Raw genomic sequence first — 18076 nt, 5'->3', positions numbered from 1 at the left:
TTAAATGCAATGTCAGCTTTATGCTGTTATTCTACAGCATTGTATGAGGAACCAGTAGCACATACTGCCTGAGGTGTATTGCTGCATCAGGACACAGTAACGGCCTTGGTGCCCAACATGTTTTATGTACCGTTTCCTGTGAAGGACGTCTCCATGGCAACTGCTTGTAATTAACTGAAGGTATGTGATGTCAGGTGCAGCAGATGGAGGCTAGCGTTGTGGAGGGCGGAAAAGCGATAATGTTATTACAGCCAACAAGAAAGGACAACCGTTATGTTGACTGGGAGCCAGACAGAGATGTATGGAGAGACACAGAGGCAGGAAGGAGACAGAGGGAGGGAGGAAGGAGACAGAGGGAGGGAAGAAGGAGACAGAGGGAGGGAAGAAGGAGACAGAGGGAGGGAGGAAGGAGACAGCGGGACGGACAATGGAGACAGAGGGAGGGAGGAAGGAGACAGAGGGAGGCAGGAAGTCAGAGGAGAGCTGGGAACCGATAGAAATAGGACACGATGGCAAAAAAAGATAAGGACTTAGCAGAAAGAAAGAAATTAAATGTATAAATGAAATGAGTGAACAACCCAGAACAACCCATGGCAAAGCCTTCACAGTCCTTAGACTCAGTATTCAGTGTGTGGTCGTTCAAGTTCATACATTCACAGCTCACTTCAATGAACTGTACAAATAAAAACACACACACAAAGAAAAGCTGCTGTCATTTCATCAGGGGAAGTTTTTCAGCCGATGAAACAACTGACAGATGTTTTGCTGGTCGCTGTCCGTGGTTCTGAAATGACGGGCCCAATTCAGCGAGGATTGTTTTATAAGATCAGTCATGTCACGTCTATTTAAATCAGACTCCCACGTAGCGCCTGCAGCAAACATGGTGACAAAGCCACCGGTGCACAAAGTAAAGTTCATTAAGAAATGGTTTTCTCTCGTCTCCATCCAATCATTTTGAGATGGACTGGAACAAAACGGGTGTATTCAGATCCTGAAGTCAGATAAGTTACAATACAGTTTACTCAAAATGCAAATAAAAGTTCTGCGTTCAAAACTTGACTTGATTAAATGCAAGAACAAAATGTGCTTCTTGTGTAAGAAGAAACATCAAACATGAGTCAGTCTGACTTCATTTAGCGTTTCTACGTGTGCTACTATATTTAGCATCACATAGTTACCACTTGTGGTCACTGGGGCTGCTGCTGAGCAAACGTTACAAAGTCTCGCTTTAAATAGGAGGAAATGCTATTTAGGTCCAAAGCTATTGAGGACACTGAGGTCATGGATTCCTTACTTTTTTTCTGGGAACTAAGAATGTCAGTATTTCTCAACCAGAATTTGCTTAAAAATGATATATCTAAAAGATTTTAAAAACGTGTTGTAGGTACTCATGACCTTAGTATTTCTGAAATCCAGGCTACGGCTCTGACCCTACTGACTGTTGTTAATATGTGCCTCATCTGTCATATGCTTTATTATACTGCTATTAACAAACATTGCAATGCTGCCACTTCTATGTGCCACTCAGCTGAACAAAAGGTCACGCTGTCCATGTATTCTCTGTATCAGCATATATAACAACACATCCCTGCACCATGTCACCTAAAGACGCTCCCTGACCTCATTCCAAGGGGAGTGCACTCCCGGCTGGACTGGTCTCTGAAGGTTAGAAGCTGGGACCGACTGGGATGGGCTCGTCTGCTTTCTGCTGCAGTGCCATTTGAAAACACTCCAAACCCTTCTGCAGTGCGCTGGAGCCCAGCACTGATGTTGAATGACTCCCCTGTTTTTGCCCAACCCACACATCCCTCACGCCACTGTGTACATCAAACCACCGCCTCGGCCCCTCGTAGGGCACCCAAAAGCACGTCTAAATTACTGAGCGAATTAAATATACGCGTCCAAAAACCCTGCAACCAGCAGGAGGGCCTGCGCAGAGAAACTCATGGAGCGGTGATCAAGGACACTGTAACGTGCAGCATGCCAGGAAACTGTGGGTGGGGCTGCTGGAGTATAAGCATTTACAATTCATATCAGGAGGAGCAAGTCATTGTGATCGTCTCTTCCTCCCTCTCTGTCTAGCTCCCTATAGTTTCCCCTCTCTCTCTCTCTCTCTCTCTCTCTCTCTCTCTCTCTCTCTCTCTCTCTCTCTCTGCCTTTCTGTCTCAGGAGCAATCTAAAATGGGCCATGCTTGATGCATTAGCTCTGCTTGACTAAAGCTAGCAGTGGAAAGCCAATGAGGGGGATAAGATAATGTAGCGAGGTCGTTGACGGCCAATGTCGAATTCAGTGTGAAAAAGCAGAATAAGTTCTCTACTCACATGCTACATCCATAACAAGCAGCCCTGTAAAGGTACACTTTATTTATTTTTGTCAGGTGTTAAATGTAAGATGTGGAAGAATTGCCACTTAATGAACAATCACCATTTGCATGACTCATAGTGCGGCCGCACCTGTGGAGGATGGATCATTTTGACAGGATTAAACATGTCATGAACCCGCGGATCCTGAAAAAGCACGAATGCAGCCGTTTTTGCTGCAAGCCTTCCAACAATTGGTAATCGTTTTCGCATTGACCGGAGTGACCCGAGATTAGCGCGAAGCATCAAGATTGACGGGAGATCAATAGCCTGCCGCTGAGGCTGAGCCACCAGTTGGGCAGCCCCTCAGAGGGGAGATGTCTCAGCAAATGGATGGAAAAGCCACGAATCCCACGTGGCGTTGCACCTCCGATAGTGAGGATCCCACAGAGAGCTGGAGGAAAAGTGTGTGCATGTGTGCCTGTATGGTATACAAATGTACAAACACTATGCAGTAAAGCTATATGCGGGAATGTAAGATAAGTACATCCCCCATACAAGAGAATAGTAAATGTCCCACGCCCTGCAGGTAAATGAAAATCCACATGTAGGCTGTACAAATGATTCTGTTAAAAGTTTTGATGAACATTTGTTGTTTTTTGTTTCACCGAGGTTCATCCAAAATGAATAAATGACTAAATTCGATTTAGTTTCAAGACATTAACGATGCAATCCATGAATCAATGAATGGATCTGAGTTCTATGAAAGAGAAATACATTCAACATTGAAGTTTTAAATGATCTCTATACGAAATTGGAATAATATTCTCCTTGCCAGCGTTACTCTTTTGTCACTTTAAATGTTAAAGCACAAATGAGTAACTATATTAATAGGTGTATCTATTAATATAACATGCTAACTCCTGCCACCACTTTCTCTGGATCACTTGGTGTAACCTCCTGGTTGTGAGAAATTACAGTGACAAGGCAAAGTCTTCACAGTCCTTAGACTTGATACAAGAAACAAACAAACAGGCATCTTGAGTTGAAGTTCATTCATTCATAGTTCACTGCATTAAGCTGTAAGAAAATACTGCTGTCATTTCGAGGGAAACAACTGGCCGATGTGCTGCTGGTCGCTGTCCGTGGTGCTGAAACGACGAGACCAATTCAGCAAATATTGTTTTCATGAGAACAGTCGTCATTTAAAATTGTCATTAGAAACGTAATGATGTTAACTAACTATCTCGCTATCTTGTCCTATATCTATCTCAATCGGACACCCACGTAGCGCCTGCAGCCCACGTGGTTCAGACGGAGCGGGACCCCGGACCATTAGCAGGCAGCCTGGAGGGCGGGGGGGGGGGGGGGGGGGGGGGGGGGGGCACTCCCCTCCCTTCCACCAGTGAACGAAATAAAACTGCTTGGACTTGCCTTGTTGGCGACAGAGCCTCAGATATATAAGGTGCAGGCAGAGGAGGTCTCATTCGCACCCCTCACCTGCACACACACACACACACACACATAACACACACACTCACCCACATACAAAACTCGCTCCACGCCTTCGTCCCCTGCACCGTCATCCCCCCCTCCTTCATTCCGGCGCACATCATATAGTCTGACCGGATGAGTTACCCGGTGGACACGGTAGGGAGCCCCTTCAGGAGAATTATGGATACCAGAACGACCGGCTACGGCTACAGCCGCTCCGGCGGCACCCCGTCCAGCGGCTTTCGCTCCCAGTCTTGGTCCCGGGCAAGCCCCGGCTCCACCATGACCTCGTCTTACAAGAGGAACGTGAACATGCCGGTGTCCCGAGTTTACAGCTCGGCGGTGCACGGCTCCGCCGACAGCGTTGATTACAGTCAAAGCTCCATGCTGGACGGAGACTACAAGCGCTCCAATGAGAAAGAGCAACTCCAGGGGCTCAACGACCGGTTTGTGGTTTACATCGACAAGGTGCACTACCTGGAGCAGCAGAACAAGCAGATCGAGGATGAGATCCAGGCACTGCGGCAGAAGCAGGTGTCGCGCTCCCAGCTGGGCGATCACTACGACCAGGAGCTGCAGGAGCTGCGCTCCATGCTGGAGCAGATCCACCACGACAAGACGCAGATCCAGCTCGACACCGACCACACGGAGGAGGACATCCAGCGGCTCAGGGACCGCTTCGACGAGGAGGCTCGCATCCGGGAGGAGACGGAGGCCATAATCCGCCTCCTGAAGAAGGACACGAGCGACTCCGAGTTGGCGAAGTCCGAGCTGGATAAGAAAGTTCAGTCGCTGCAGGACGAGATCGCATTCATCCGCAACAACCACGAGGAAGAGGTGAGCGACCTCTTCGCCCAGATCCAGGAGTCTCAGGTGACCGTGGAGAGGAGAGACCTCCAGAAGACGGACATCACCGAGGCTCTGCGGGAGATCCGCTCCGAGCTGGAGGGCCACTCCAACCAGAACCTGCAGCAGGTGGAGAGCTGGTTCATGTGCCGCTTCTCCAAGCTCACCGATGCGGCGGAGCAGAACAAGGACGCCATCAAGTCCGCCCGTGATGAGATATCCGACTACCGCCGCAAGCTGCAGTCCAAGACGGTGGAATTGGAGTCCATCCGCGGGACAAGAGAATCGCTGGAGAGGCAGCTGAATGACATCGAGGACCGCCACAACAGCGACCTGTCCAGCCTGCAGGTAGGAAACAGCCACAGAGCCGTGCGCAAAGAGCCGAAAACATCCTTTAAATACACTTTTAAATTGTTGCTGTGAGACTTCTTTGATGTTTCAGTTAATATTTTTGTGTGTTTAAAAATTATTAATCGGGGTTTGAGTTGCTGTGATGGCGATGGATAGATTGTTAATGCACTGGATATTTCATTTTTCGTAGCTTAGTTTGACGCAGTTTTTATCGGAGGGACATAAAAACAGCAAACTGATTTAATAAAAGCAAAAGTAATCATATTTTCTGTCCTAAATCACAGTTAACCTCCTGTGTTGAAACAGTTTCTGCTGCGTAATGACCGCTATGGGCGCATCATTGCGGTCCCAAAGTTACGAGCGCTGACTTCCTTTACAAATCACTCTCCCAAGTGTCAGGAAATGGTTAAAGGGAGACACTGCAGCAGCAGCAGACTCCCCCCTCCCTCCTCCACCCCCTTCCCGTATTGCTGAGTCAGAGGCACAGGTCGATGCTGATACCTTACATCACACCACTGAGATTTTAGGGTGGGTGTGGGGGTGCATTGACAAGAGTGGAGGCTGTCCTTGAGAGAGAGAGAGAGAGAGAGAGAGAGAGAGAGGCCTTCGACATGAATGCATACGTTGCATCATATTACATTAAAGCAACAGGGTTTGGTGCACATAGTCGACAGAGTTTATACAAAATATACACGGCAAATAAAAGAGCGACAAATTGACACAGGTTCAGTTTAATTTAAAAGGTAAATTCGTAAAAAAAAATGTTTTAGAATTCTTTCTAAAGCTGTTCCCACAAGTATTGGTAATCCATGAAGGTGATATTCAAAGCTGCATAAATTAATCTGCAAAAGAGGACGTGGCTTTTCTCTTTATGTCATCTTGTTGTACTTAATCAACCTTGTATCGCACTGCTCTGTTTTCTTCTCAGGAGACAATTCACCAGCTGGATAATGAGCTCAAGAGCACCAAATGGGAGATGGCTCGTCACCTGCGCGAGTACCAGGACCTGCTCAATGTCAAGATGGCTTTGGACATTGAGATCGCTGCATACAGGTAGCCTATCTGACATGCAATTGACATCTTATTAAGTAGCAGAAATAACATTTGCAGTCATTTCATAAAAACGGTAACCTTCTCTGTACCTAAAGGGATTACTAAATACATTACATTTGTTGCCCTCAGGAAACTCCTGGAGGGTGAGGAGACCCACTTCAACACTTTCCCTTATCGTCAGGCCACCCCCATCAAAATCTCTAAGCCTAAATCAGACCCTCCCAAGCTCAAGGTGCACCACAAGTTTGTGGAGGAGCTCACCGAAGAGACAACGATTGAGGATGAGAAGTTAGACATCGACGAGGCCCTGGCGGAAATAGCACAAGAGCTGTCTGCCACACTCGGAGGAGGGGGAGATGAGGGTGAGGAAGAGGAGGAAGCAGAGGCTGAGGGGGAAGAGGGCGAGGGAGAGGGCAAGGAGGAGGAACTTGTAGCCGCCACTGTAGCTAAGGTTAGCTCTAGCGAACCTGCTAAGGCGGAAGAAGAGGATGGAAAAGGTGACGATGAGGAAGAAGAGGGGGAAGGAGAAGGGGGTGACGAAGGAGAGAAGGAAGAAGAGGATGAGGGAGAAAAGGGGGAGGATGCAGAGGGAGGCGACGAAGGAGATGGAGAAGAGGGAGAGGAGGAAGTTGAGGAGACAGTCCTGTGCTCCAAAGCTCCAGAGTCTAAAGCCTCTCCTGACAAAGAGAAGGCCGGATACAAAGAAGGCAGCGGAGGTGAAGAGGAAGCTGGTGCTGAAGAGGAGGAAGGCGATCAGGATGAAGATGCAGCTAGTGACAAAGCATCCAAAAGCGGGGATGAGAAAGAGGAAAAAGAGGACGGGGACAAAGACAAAAAAAGCGAAAAAGACGAGAAGAAGTTAAAAGATGAAAAAGCAGAAGAAGCTGTAGCCAAGACAGAAGCTCCAAAGACAGAAGCTGCAAAGCCAGAGGTCAAGAAAGAAGAAGCTGCCAAAACCGAGGCTTCAAAACCAGATTCTCCAAAGGCTGAATCCCCAAAACCTGAATCCCCCAAGTCTGAATCCCCCAGACCTGGATCACCCAAGTCTGAATCACCAAAACCTGAGTCCCCTAAGTCTGAATCCCCTAAACCTGAGTCCCCTAAATCTGAATCCCCTAAACCTGAGTCCCCTAAATCTGAATCCCCTAAACCTGAGTCCCCTAAATCTGAATCCCCTAAACCTGTGTCCCCTAAATCTGAATTACCTAAACCTGAGTCCCCTAAATCTGAATCCCCTAAACCTGTGTCCCCTAAATCTGAATTACCTAAACCTGAGTCCCCTAAATCTGAATCCCCTAAACCTGTGTCCCCTAAATCTGAATTACCTAGACCTGAGACCCTTAAGCCTGCATCCCCTAAGTCTGAGTCCCCTAAATCTGAATTACCTAGACCTGAGACCCTTAAGCCTGCATCCCCTAAGTCTGAGACCCCCAAAGAAAGCTCACCAAAGGCTGGATCCCCAAAACCCAGCTCCCCAAAAACTGAGTCCCCGAAGTCAGACTCCCCAAAACCCGAATCACCAAAAGCTGAATCCCCAAAGACCGCCAAACCCGAGGCCCCTAAAGCTGCTGAAGAGAAATCAGAGAAAAAGAGCGACCCAACAAGCGACAAGAGCGCAGAAAAGAAAGACGTTGCCATGAATGGCGACGTAGACAAGAGCAGCCCCGAAGAGAAGGAGAAGAAGGACGAGGGAAAGGAAGACGACGTGATCTCTAACGGCGTGGACGAAAGTCCCGTCAAGGAAGACGGAAGCCAGAAAGTGGTGATCACCAAAACTGTGGAGACGATCACCACCGGAGAAGACGGCTCCAAGCGCGTCACCAAATCGGTCACCGTGACCGAGACGATGAAGGAAGAGGTGGAGGAGGAGAAGCTGGAGAAGCTGGTCTCCACCAAGAAGACGGAGAAGCACTCCACCCAGTCCATCAAGCAGGTGACAGAGGCCGAATGAGCGGACTCCAGGCGGGCTGATCCAACGGAGGTGGACCGGAGGATAAGCAATCAACCCAGAACTAACATTTAAAAAAAGAAAATCATACAGCTAGAGCGATGTAATAAAGACAGCCACTCACAAATCATAGAGAGAAGCCAAAACTTAAATGCTACAAATTTCAAAAATGCATGTTGAGTGACAACTTTAAGCGGGCTTTGCTGCAGACGCGAGGAGGAGCTTGCGACTGAGACATTTTATCCTCTTTTTCTTTCTTTCCGCAGTTCACGGGTGAGCTCACTGGAGGGAGGGAGGGAGGGATGGGGGGTCTCTGCATGCTAGCTCAGGAGAGGGGAGAACTTTCCTCTCATCTCTATGTGTGGTAGAAATACACTGTAAAAAGAGTACATATGTAAAAGGAATGCATATATATATATTGGGGATGGGAGAGTGAGAGAAATATTAAAGTTGAGAGGTTGTTCAGAGTTTAAGTAAAGTGGGTGAGGGAAGTCTACGAAGACACGTGCTCTACTGACGAAGCCTTACTTGACATGTGAAGATATCAACTGAGCCAAAAAGAAACTAACAGCAAATGCACCACATACAGAGAAGAAAGAGACGGGCAGCGATACGACACACACACACACACACACACACACACACACACGACCATGTACATCCAGTTAAAGCTTAACAAACCTGAAGAAACTCTTAGCCTTAAACATGCTTTTCATCAGTGTCTGTTATGTTCACCTGAGTGCAACTGAAAAATAAACCAACTGTAAATGCGCAGATTCACACATTCTTGTATGCATAGGATGGACTTGAATTTAAATACAGAAATAAATGAGGTGCTACTGTTTGCAATCCCATGACTTTACCCATCATGAACAATTTCCCAGCAGCATTTGCTCAATAAATGTCATAACGAAGTAAAAGAAAAACAGATTGTTTCTTGTCATTTATATTAATGTATTCACATGTTTGCTTTGTGTATACATACATCAAACATTTCTCATTACATTAGAGTAGTTACAATAAGTGGTTGAAAGTATTACGACTTGTCAGAAAAGAGCTTTTCGTAAGAGTTTCGTCATGAAATGAATAACTTTGAGGTCAAAAAAGTTATGATATCAAGATTCAAACTTCATTCACTGTCATTCTACAACACACACACACACACACACATTTATATATATCAACCAACAATATACATCAACCAAGAATGTAATTGATCAATTCTACCATAAAAAAGTCAGAGTGCGATAAGGTTCGTCTGACCATGTTGAAAGGGCAAGATTTATTTCTTGGCTTATGGTTATTTCTTCAGAATTAAATTGAGTTGATGTGCTGCTGAACTACTTTGCCGAAACGGTTTTAAATATGCGGCTTAGTTTTATTTATTTTTTTGTCAACAGCAAAATATACGACCGATGCCAAGTACTAAGAAATACCACTGCATCAGTTGTTTAAACCCACAACCGGGGCTGTTTGCACCGTACCTGATGCAGAGAGCTTGCTGTCTAAACTTAATATCTACCCAAGGGAGTAAAATAAACAGAGCAGCTGCTGCGTGGTGTCAGGTGTCAGAGGATAATGTGCATCAGTGGGTGTTTGTTTTCATCACACTCGAGAAGATTATAGATGTGCTTGTGAAAACAGATTGCAAGCTTTTACTACCAGTCTTTTGTCAAAGTAGCAATGTCAGGTAATTGCAAAAACAAGCTTATGGGTCATCTTGTATCCAGACATGATCAGTTTCAATGAGTGCCTATTTCGTATTTCCCATGTAAATGGAGATAATAAAATAGAGCAAGACTTTCACATCAGAGGCATCATTGTCATCATCATTTCTCTTGGTTGGTGTGCAAAAAGCATCCAATTACCGTAAATAATGGCATGCTTTTAGCTACTGTGTGCGTATGCGTGCCTTCAACTGGCAATCAGTCACTTTGTCTCAGCGTAAACACATTAAAACTGGGACTACCGGTATATGTAACTTTTGAAAGAAAACAACATTATTTGTCTTATATGTATGAAAAGTTAAAATAGAGACATGCTCAATTCAGCACTACTCAATGGGATTTAGCCTCTGCTGCTAGCCTTAATGACAGCTAATAGCTCAATTTAGCAATCGAAAGTTGAAGTCATTTCATTTCACTCTTCTGTGAACTGTCGCGCCATGTTTCAGCATTTACCATCGTCCTGTAATCACCACTTGTGGCCACAGTGGCCGCTGTTCACGCTCAGGTAACCAATCAAGTAACTGTGCAGCGGTCGCTAAACAGCGACCCCCTGTGGTCATTTGTGAAAATAACAGGATAATAAAGCGAATCATTTGCATCCACTTTCTCTTACCGAATGGACCGTATCGTTTCTGTAAAGACATCATCGCCGTAACTGGACATGTCGGTTCACGAGCATAAGTCACGAGCAGGAAGAACAAACTCACACAGAGGTATGGCGTCGCCTACTGTGTTTACTTCCTGTTTTGTTGCATTTGTGATAAAACCATTAACATGCTGGAATGCAATGGAACAGGAACACAAGTATATAAGAGTTGTAAAGGCAGTTGCGCAGCAGTTAAGTCAAACCCCCCTGGGTGTAATAATGGAGGGTTTAATTGTAGTTTGGCTGACTTACCAAGTTGCAGCAGCAGCTCACCTCATGGAAGCGATTGAGCAGTGGCGGCTGGCCAATAGAGGGCGCTAGGGCGCCACCCCTTGAGCCACAAGAAATAAAAATAAAAATTACACAAATTGTCAGTATTTGTGTTTTTGAAAAATGGAATGCACCCAGTAATATTTGTAAAATATGATAAATGCACAAAATATATGTTTTTCCTGCACGTCTCAGCTGGCTGGGTGTCTGGATGTCTGTGTGTTTTATATTATAGTGAATATTATTATATTATACTGAATTACTTGTGAGGGTGACAAAAATAAGATGTCCTGACGTGTTTGTTTAAGTGTTATTTACTGCTTTTTTCATGTTGGAATAACTGCTAAATATTTAACTGCAAAGTAGTAATGCATGTATGACATACCTTAACTTTATTTTGCATTAAATCATTCTAGGATGTTTGCTGAAATTGATTGGATGTGGCTCAGCCCCACCTGGAACATTTTCCAGGTGGGGCCGCCACTGCGATTGAGGTACGTCGAAACCCCCTTAACGCTGATTCCAGCAATTTAAGGAAAAAAAATGGCACTCTTTTCTCGGAGCCATGACTCAATCTATTAACACAAGAGTTAATATATTGATTTTCCATTACCAATAAACGTCCCCAAATGCCCTTATGTGACTGCAGAGCTCACCTGACAATCAAGTTATGGAGTGTTCTATTTCTGTGCATCCACGGGTAACGTTACATTGCAAACAGAAACTGGTAATAGTTAAACATAGTTAAACATAGTTAAAGTTAAACAAATAATGTTTTTAAAAACGGGGGCTCAAGTAACAGCCTATAGACTGTACAACTTCCTGTTTACATCCACCAAAGCCTTATGGGAGCTGCAATTCCAGTATTAAGGAAGACCAAGATTAAAAGTGGTGTGACAAAATGTATATTATATTTCTTCATGCACATATATATGTTTATCTATATTACAATAAAAACATTTTTTTGCATTATTAAGTGTCTGAATGCCACATCAAAATAGTTTAGGAAGGGTTGTGTAGGGATCCGCTTTGCTCTTGAATTTTGTTTAGAATCCGTCACTGACAGTGTTTCCAATGGCCTGTGAGTGACTGTGAGTCGAGGAATTCGTGAACGACACATTTCTCACATTTCTCACCAATCACATGGCGGTGAGCAAGGTGACTACAAAACAGCTGCGTTTTCAGAGGCTTGTGATGTCAAAAGTTCTACTTTAGGACTTGTTTTATGGTTCACCAGGCACAAAATCAATGACACGCATGGCTTTAAGAGGTGTTTATTAAACCACCAACATCTCACACACTCATTTTTGCACTCAGCAATTACACATATTACGCTCATCGGGAAGTGTGCAACCAGACCCTTTATGGATTCATATTGGCAAGCAGTTTACCTTGATTTGCTGCTGTGAATGGCTATTGCATGGTTTTATTGATCACCATGTTAACAAGCAGATTTGAGAGGATAGCATAGATGCCTCTACTGGTTATCGAGCTAATGGACAGTCATGATTGAAGTTTTCTGACGCTACTGGCTTACTTTTTACCCTTTGTGCTCGTTTCCTCTGCAGCTTCCGGTTTGGCTGCTTTTCCTTCCTCTTTCTCCTTTTTGGCTTCAGCTTTGACATCTGTTTTCGAAGGAACTTTGTCATCTTTGTCGTCTTTCTTGGCATCCGCTTTATCTTCTTTCTCTTCACTTGTTTTCGCCTCATCCTTCTTCGCCTTTTCTGTTTCTTTTGCATCCTCATCTTTGTCATCGCCTCCTGCTTTTACCTCCTCTTGGGCTTCCTCTTTAACCTCTCTCTCCTCTCCTTCTCCTTTGTCCCGTTTCTCCCCGTCATCTTCGGCAGCCTCTGTCACCTCTTTCTTTTGCTCCTTCTCGGTCACCTCTTCCTTTTGCTCCTCCTCACCACCTGCATCAATAGATGAGAATTGTATTATTTTTTTGTCATCCAGATTTTAACAATTAAAGTTGAATTGAGAAATTACAGAATGTAAAAACAATGCACTAACCCTTTTCTCCATCCTTGGCTTCCTCATCTCCTCCCTCAGCATCTTCATCTCCCTTAGCCGCTTCTTCATCTTCTTGCTCTTTATCTCCCTCTTTATCGTCCTTCTCCTCTTCCTCCTTTGTCTCCTCTGTCTCTGCTCCTGCCTCTTCTGCCTTCTCCTCCTCCTCTTCCTCCTTTACCTCCTCCTCCGCCTCCTCTTCCTCCTCCTCCTCCCCAGGTGGGCTGGCCTCTGCTCGCTGGGCGTGGCTGGCAGAGAAGAGCCCCTCGGTGGTGCTGAAGCTGGAGCTGAGGAGGTGTGATGTCATCAGGTAGGAGGTGCCAGAGCTCATGCTGGAGAGGAAGGGCCGGGCGATGGAGGGCGCTGCGAAACTGTGGCTGTACATAGAGGACACACTCCCAGGCACTCCTACACTGAAACGAGACTCCTCCCCTTCTAGAAGCTTCCTGTAGAGGTCGGTGAAAAGAAAGGTGATGAGTGCAGCAACACTCATTTATTAACCCTCAACACCACCGTGTTGCTTTATCCCAGAATGTGTTGACCAAAATATAAAGTTTCCTGCTCTTTTTGACTTTTCTATCCTACGCTAAACTCGTAAACACGTTTTACATAAATTATACATTCAGTAAGGCCATACACTTTGCATACTACATACAAATAAACATTAGAAATGCTCCAGCTTAGTTTCAACATTATATTTTCACCTCAGTCGCACCGTTGCTGCTTCTCACCTGTATGCAGCAATCTCAATGTCCAGAGCCATCTTGACATTCAGAAGGTCCTGGTAATCTTTCAGGTAGTGTGCCATTTCGTGTTTGGTGCCCCTCAGCTCACTCTCCAACTCTGCAATGGTGTCCTAAACGCAAGACAATGTCAAGTCAGGATAAAAGGACAAACAACGTGAAATCAAATCAAACCCTTAAGTCATACTTTTAAAGAGTAATAAGCCCCGAAATCTAAAGAGCTGGATAATAATGAAGGCATCACGATAGAACACACTACTGACATGTATAGCATCTATCTCAGCGTTCTGCTTGTCCTCCATCTCATGCAGCTGTTTCTCCAGGGATTCATTGAGGCCTCTGCATGCATCGATATCCAGCAGGCGGGCCTGGAGCTGGCGTCGGTACTCTCCCGCTTCGTCCTTGTTGCTTCTCACGGCGTTACTGTGCTGGGCCACAGTTTCGGTCATGGAGCCGACCTTCCCTCTGAACCACTCCTCTGCTGCCTGCATGTTTCTTGCCGCCAGCCTTTCATACTGGGACCGTATGTCCCGGAGAGCCCCGGAGAGGTCCGATGCTGTGGCCTCAGACTCCACTGCCACCTGGACACCCATCTGGACCTGGGCCTGGAGCTCAACCACCTCGCCTTCGTGAATCCTTTTGAGGAAGGCCAGCTCCTCCAGCAGAGTTTCGACACTCTTCTCCAGCTCAGCCTTGCCTAAGGCAGCCTCGTCGGCCTCGCGGCGGGTGTCCATCAGCCTGCCCTCGGCCGCTTCACGCGCCAGCACTTCCTGCTCATATCGACCCTGCAAGGCGCTCAGGGTTTGCTCCAGCCGCTCTCTCTGTCCCAGGACAGCCTGTTGCTCTGCCCTGGCCTCATCCACAGCAGCTCTCAGGGACCGGGCCTCCTGCTCGTACAGCGCTCTCAGGCGGGACGGCTCCGTGCCCCTCTGCCTCAGCAGCAGCAGCTCTGCCTCCAAAGCGCGGTTCTGCTGCTCCAGCTCGCGCACCCTCTCGATGAAGCCAGCGAAGCGGTCGTTGAGGTCCTGCAGCTGGCCGCGCTCTTGGGTGCGCACGGTGCGGAAATCGGAGCTGATCTGGGCGGCCTGGCTCAGCTCCAGCTCCAGAGAAGCGGCTTGTGAGGAGGAGGAGGAGGAGGAGAGCAGCACCCGGCCAGGGGAGGAGTACTGCAGACGGGAGGAGGACAGAGGGGACGCATGAGAGGAGTAGACGGAGTGGGTCCTCCCTCTGGTCACCGCGACACGAGGGGGGGCCTCGGCATACCAGCGTCTGTGTGACGAGGCGGAGTAGAAGGGGTCATAGCCGATGCTACTCATGGCTGAGTGGTAGGAGGACAGGCTGCTCTCCCTCTCCTCTGTGTGTATATGTATGTGTGTGTGTGTGTGTGTGTGTGTGTATGTGTGGAGGTGTACAACGGGCTCAGGTTCAAGCCTCGAATGCTTGCTGCTGCAGCAGCCTGTGCTTTTATAGCAGGAGAGTGAGCTCTGACGCAAGCGCTTTCCCGAAACTCTGACAATGCAGGTTCGATGGGCTTACACTGCAGCGGCAAGAAAGAGGATCCGTGGGGATGAGCGTGGGAGGGGAAATGAGTTAAAGACAGACAGAAGAAAAGACAGGAGGGAAGAGGTCGCAAAAATACACTTTACATGGATTCATACTTCCGTTTGTCTGTTTGTGGGGGGGGGGGGGGGGGGTCCTTCATTACAACCGTGACACAGCATCTCTCCTTCTGGTGTAGAGCAGAACTACAGCCACAACCTCAAAAGACCTGCAATGAGACAATCCCACCCAAACGGAAGGTAACATGTGAAAAGAAATGCTTTCAAACGTCTTGGTCCGTCAATAAGCTTGGCGGTTTGCTAGGAGGTTGGTTAATTAGCAGTACGCATATGCTGCGTCAGTCTTTTCCTTAATGTTAATACGATTTACTTTATATTCTCAGCTTTTCTTTTGTCCTTTCCTGACTCTGTAAAAGCCATTTTGGTAAACTAACAACATACTTAAATGTAATGATTGGATGTGCCAGTGTCACAAGGTATGCTTCAGTGTATATTGAATAAGTTACACAACGTTATAGAGATAGTCTTAATAGTTTGTTAGTTGTAAAGCAATGTTTTTAATCAGTGAAAGAAAAGTCTTCTTTGCCTTTTGTCAGGTTGTTGTTTCAATTCTATAAAAGACAAACAGTCATCTGCAGCACAGATACCCTGGCAGGTCAATTACACCCAGCTGCTGACATGCATTTTCTTTTCGAGTGTGTGTGTGTGTGTGTGTGAGTGTGTGCGTGAGTGTGTATGTGTGCAGGGGCTCAGTGAAAGAGTATATGTTGGGAAATTCATCTTGCTTTCTAGCTCCATGCATAAATGAAGTGTATTGCAGTGCTTTTTCAGCAATAACTGTGTATGTGTGTTTTTGTGCCTGTGCGTGTGCATGTGTGCATGTTCCGTAGTGTGAATGCTCCAGTAATTTGCCTACGAAGCAAAGCCCCCCAGCACCGATATAGTGCTGTGCCTCACAGGCAGTGAGAGGTTTGGGACTTCAGTGGGAGCTGCATGGACTCTGCTGCAGGCTGAGTCATCGTAACAGTTGTGATCACACAAACTCCCCTGTGAACACTCTCTCCTACCCAAACAGCAGCCTGACAATCTGCACCAGGGCCACTTTTTTTTGGCAGACAAGACACTTCCAGGACCTGGGTAAATGAAAGAGAGAAAGTAGACCATTCACTTCTCTTCCCAAACAAAGTAACTCACCTCGAGTGTGTGTTCACTAACTAAGACCGCACTGGTAAGGAGTTTCAAATGGTGTATTGCATGTCGAAGGCAGAGCGATGGACTTCGCGAGCGGAAAGTGGTTGAGGGAGGAAGGGATGAGAGTTGTGGGATGAAGGGATGTAGAGTAGGGGGAGGAAGTCAATGGGTCAGTTGTGATGAAATCATTTGTGCGGAGGAACTTAGATATGTTCGGGGCGTGGTCCTTGTTCCCGAACTAAGTTTCAAAAACGTAATATTTCTAGATTGTTCTGCCGGTGAAGCTGATTCACATAAAAGCCCAGCCTTAGTCTAAGTATCAAATTATTAGATTTAAAATTCCCAGTAACTCCAGGCATCTACACATGGTGACAGCATCACATCATTCAGCAACCTGTGTTACTGTTATTCACTTACATGGTGGCAGTTACAGGCACTGCAGTTGTTGAGGGTCACTGATTCACTGGGTTTGTCACATGCTTGGTGGCAATAGTGGTGAAGTTGAATAGCTTTATATTTATTTATAAATAGTATTCATCGACACTTCTTAGGCACATTATTTATCCCCTTATGACCACTAGGGGTGCTTTGTATAACAAGCTGACATACACAGGCACCATCATTAACGACACTGTCTGTTAGCCAAATTTGCTTTAATTCAATTTATTTAGCATCTGCAGTGGCAAGGCACGTTTATTTGTATTGCGTATTTCAACACGAGGCAATTCAAAGTGCTTCACATTAAAACCATTAAAAGCATCAAAACATAAGGCAAAAGAAAAGGAGATTTAAAAACAATTCATTGAAACATTAAAAAGCAGTGTAAGAAATAAAATACAGTAGTAAAATACAGAAATGCAGGAAATTGATTAATATCCTTGTGGTTCAATTAAAGGCAGCAGCAAACAGAAAAGTCTTCAATCTTCAAGCTTTCTGGGACTTTGTTCCAGATATGTGGAGCAGAAAAACTGAACGCTGCTTCTCCATGTTTAGTTCTGACTCTGGGAACAGAAAGTAGACCGGTCCCAGACGACCTGAGGGGTCGGGATGGTTCATAAGGTCGCAGCATTCAGTGCAATCCCTTTCATCGCTTGCCTTCAGTGCTTAGCCTGCGTACATGTCGTAAAGGGGGAAGTTCCTCAGCTTGATACATTTCACCAGCATCCAGTGTAACGTGATAGGCCTGGCCTACTGAGAACCCAAACTCTGCCTCAACAGTTTGACAGAGTGAGCTCATATTATGATGTATTCCTGCAAATACAAGTCAAATGTCAACTCTCCTTCTCTGTACTCCACCTATCTGGTCTCCAACGACTCTTAAAGAAAATACATGAACATCATACTGCTCGATGTTTGACCGCAGTCTGTTCAACAGCCACTCTGTATCTTCATCTGTCAGCGGGTTGCTTTGCTGGTAGCCTACGACTAGGTTCATCAGCTCTTTGTTGCTGAATGTGGTTGCCGCAGGGGTTGAACAGTAAATGTGCCATAGAACCAAAACCTACAGCAGCAGAGCTTGATATTAATTATCTGTCATTCTAGCATTGAAAACTCTGTTTTCATATTCATTTTATAAACGTCAATTCACCAGAGAACCAGAGTGACCCAGCTGCAAAGAGGCACATCCAGTGTTTTTCCTGCAGCATCATCCTTGTTAGTTCCTTCTTGGTGCAATACAACAACCTCCCTCCTTATCAGGCTCACACCAGGCAGTCTGGCGTCACGCCTGGAACTCCATTAATATCATATTTTTGGACGATTGTATTTCTCTCTCTTTTTTTTCGATATATATGGAACATAATTTGATTGGCCGTGTCAGGAGACGTTGACTTTGCCTGACAGCGTTGGCTCTGTGGCTTATAGTTTCCAAGCTTCATCAGCACTGCGTATCCTAACCCCGTACGTCTGAGTGCTTCCCGACATTCAATTTCATGAAGGAT

At 46.0% G+C, this 18076-nt stretch overlaps 2 protein-coding genes across 3 annotated transcripts; one reads left to right on the top strand and one right to left on the bottom strand.

Moving 5' to 3' along the window:
- The first annotated feature begins 3764 nt into the window (after positions 1-3764).
- Positions 3765-8277, top strand: nefma (neurofilament medium chain a). Of its 2 annotated transcripts, XM_079289838.1 has the most exons (4): positions 3765-4989; positions 5921-6045; positions 6175-6542; positions 6639-8277. In XM_079289838.1, exons 1-4 carry the CDS (start codon positions 3931-3933, stop codon positions 7994-7996), a joined length of 2910 nt encoding a protein of 969 aa, XP_079145964.1. In that variant the 5' UTR covers positions 3765-3930; the 3' UTR covers positions 7997-8277. The 2 variants fall into 2 exon arrangements, with proteins under 2 accessions (XP_079145964.1, XP_079145963.1); XM_079289837.1 differs by having other exon boundaries at positions 6175-8277.
- Positions 8278-11925: 3648 nt separating this feature from the next.
- On the bottom strand, positions 11926-14796 carry nefla (neurofilament light chain a). Its single transcript, XM_079289449.1, has 4 exons — positions 13650-14796; positions 13375-13499; positions 12647-13089; positions 11926-12546 (listed from the first exon to the last, which is right to left on the bottom strand). The coding sequence occupies exons 1-4, from the start codon at positions 14700-14702 to the stop codon at positions 12170-12172; spliced, it is 1998 nt and encodes a 665-aa protein (XP_079145575.1). The 5' UTR covers positions 14703-14796; the 3' UTR covers positions 11926-12169.
- Between the last annotated feature and the right edge of the window lie 3280 nt (positions 14797-18076).

The sequence above is a fragment of the Melanostigma gelatinosum genome (genome assembly GCF_949748355.1).
Source record: "Melanostigma gelatinosum genome assembly, chromosome: 18".
Taxonomy (NCBI): Eukaryota; Metazoa; Chordata; class Actinopteri; order Perciformes; family Zoarcidae; genus Melanostigma; species Melanostigma gelatinosum.
This window is presented reverse-complemented; position numbering and strand designations above follow the sequence as displayed.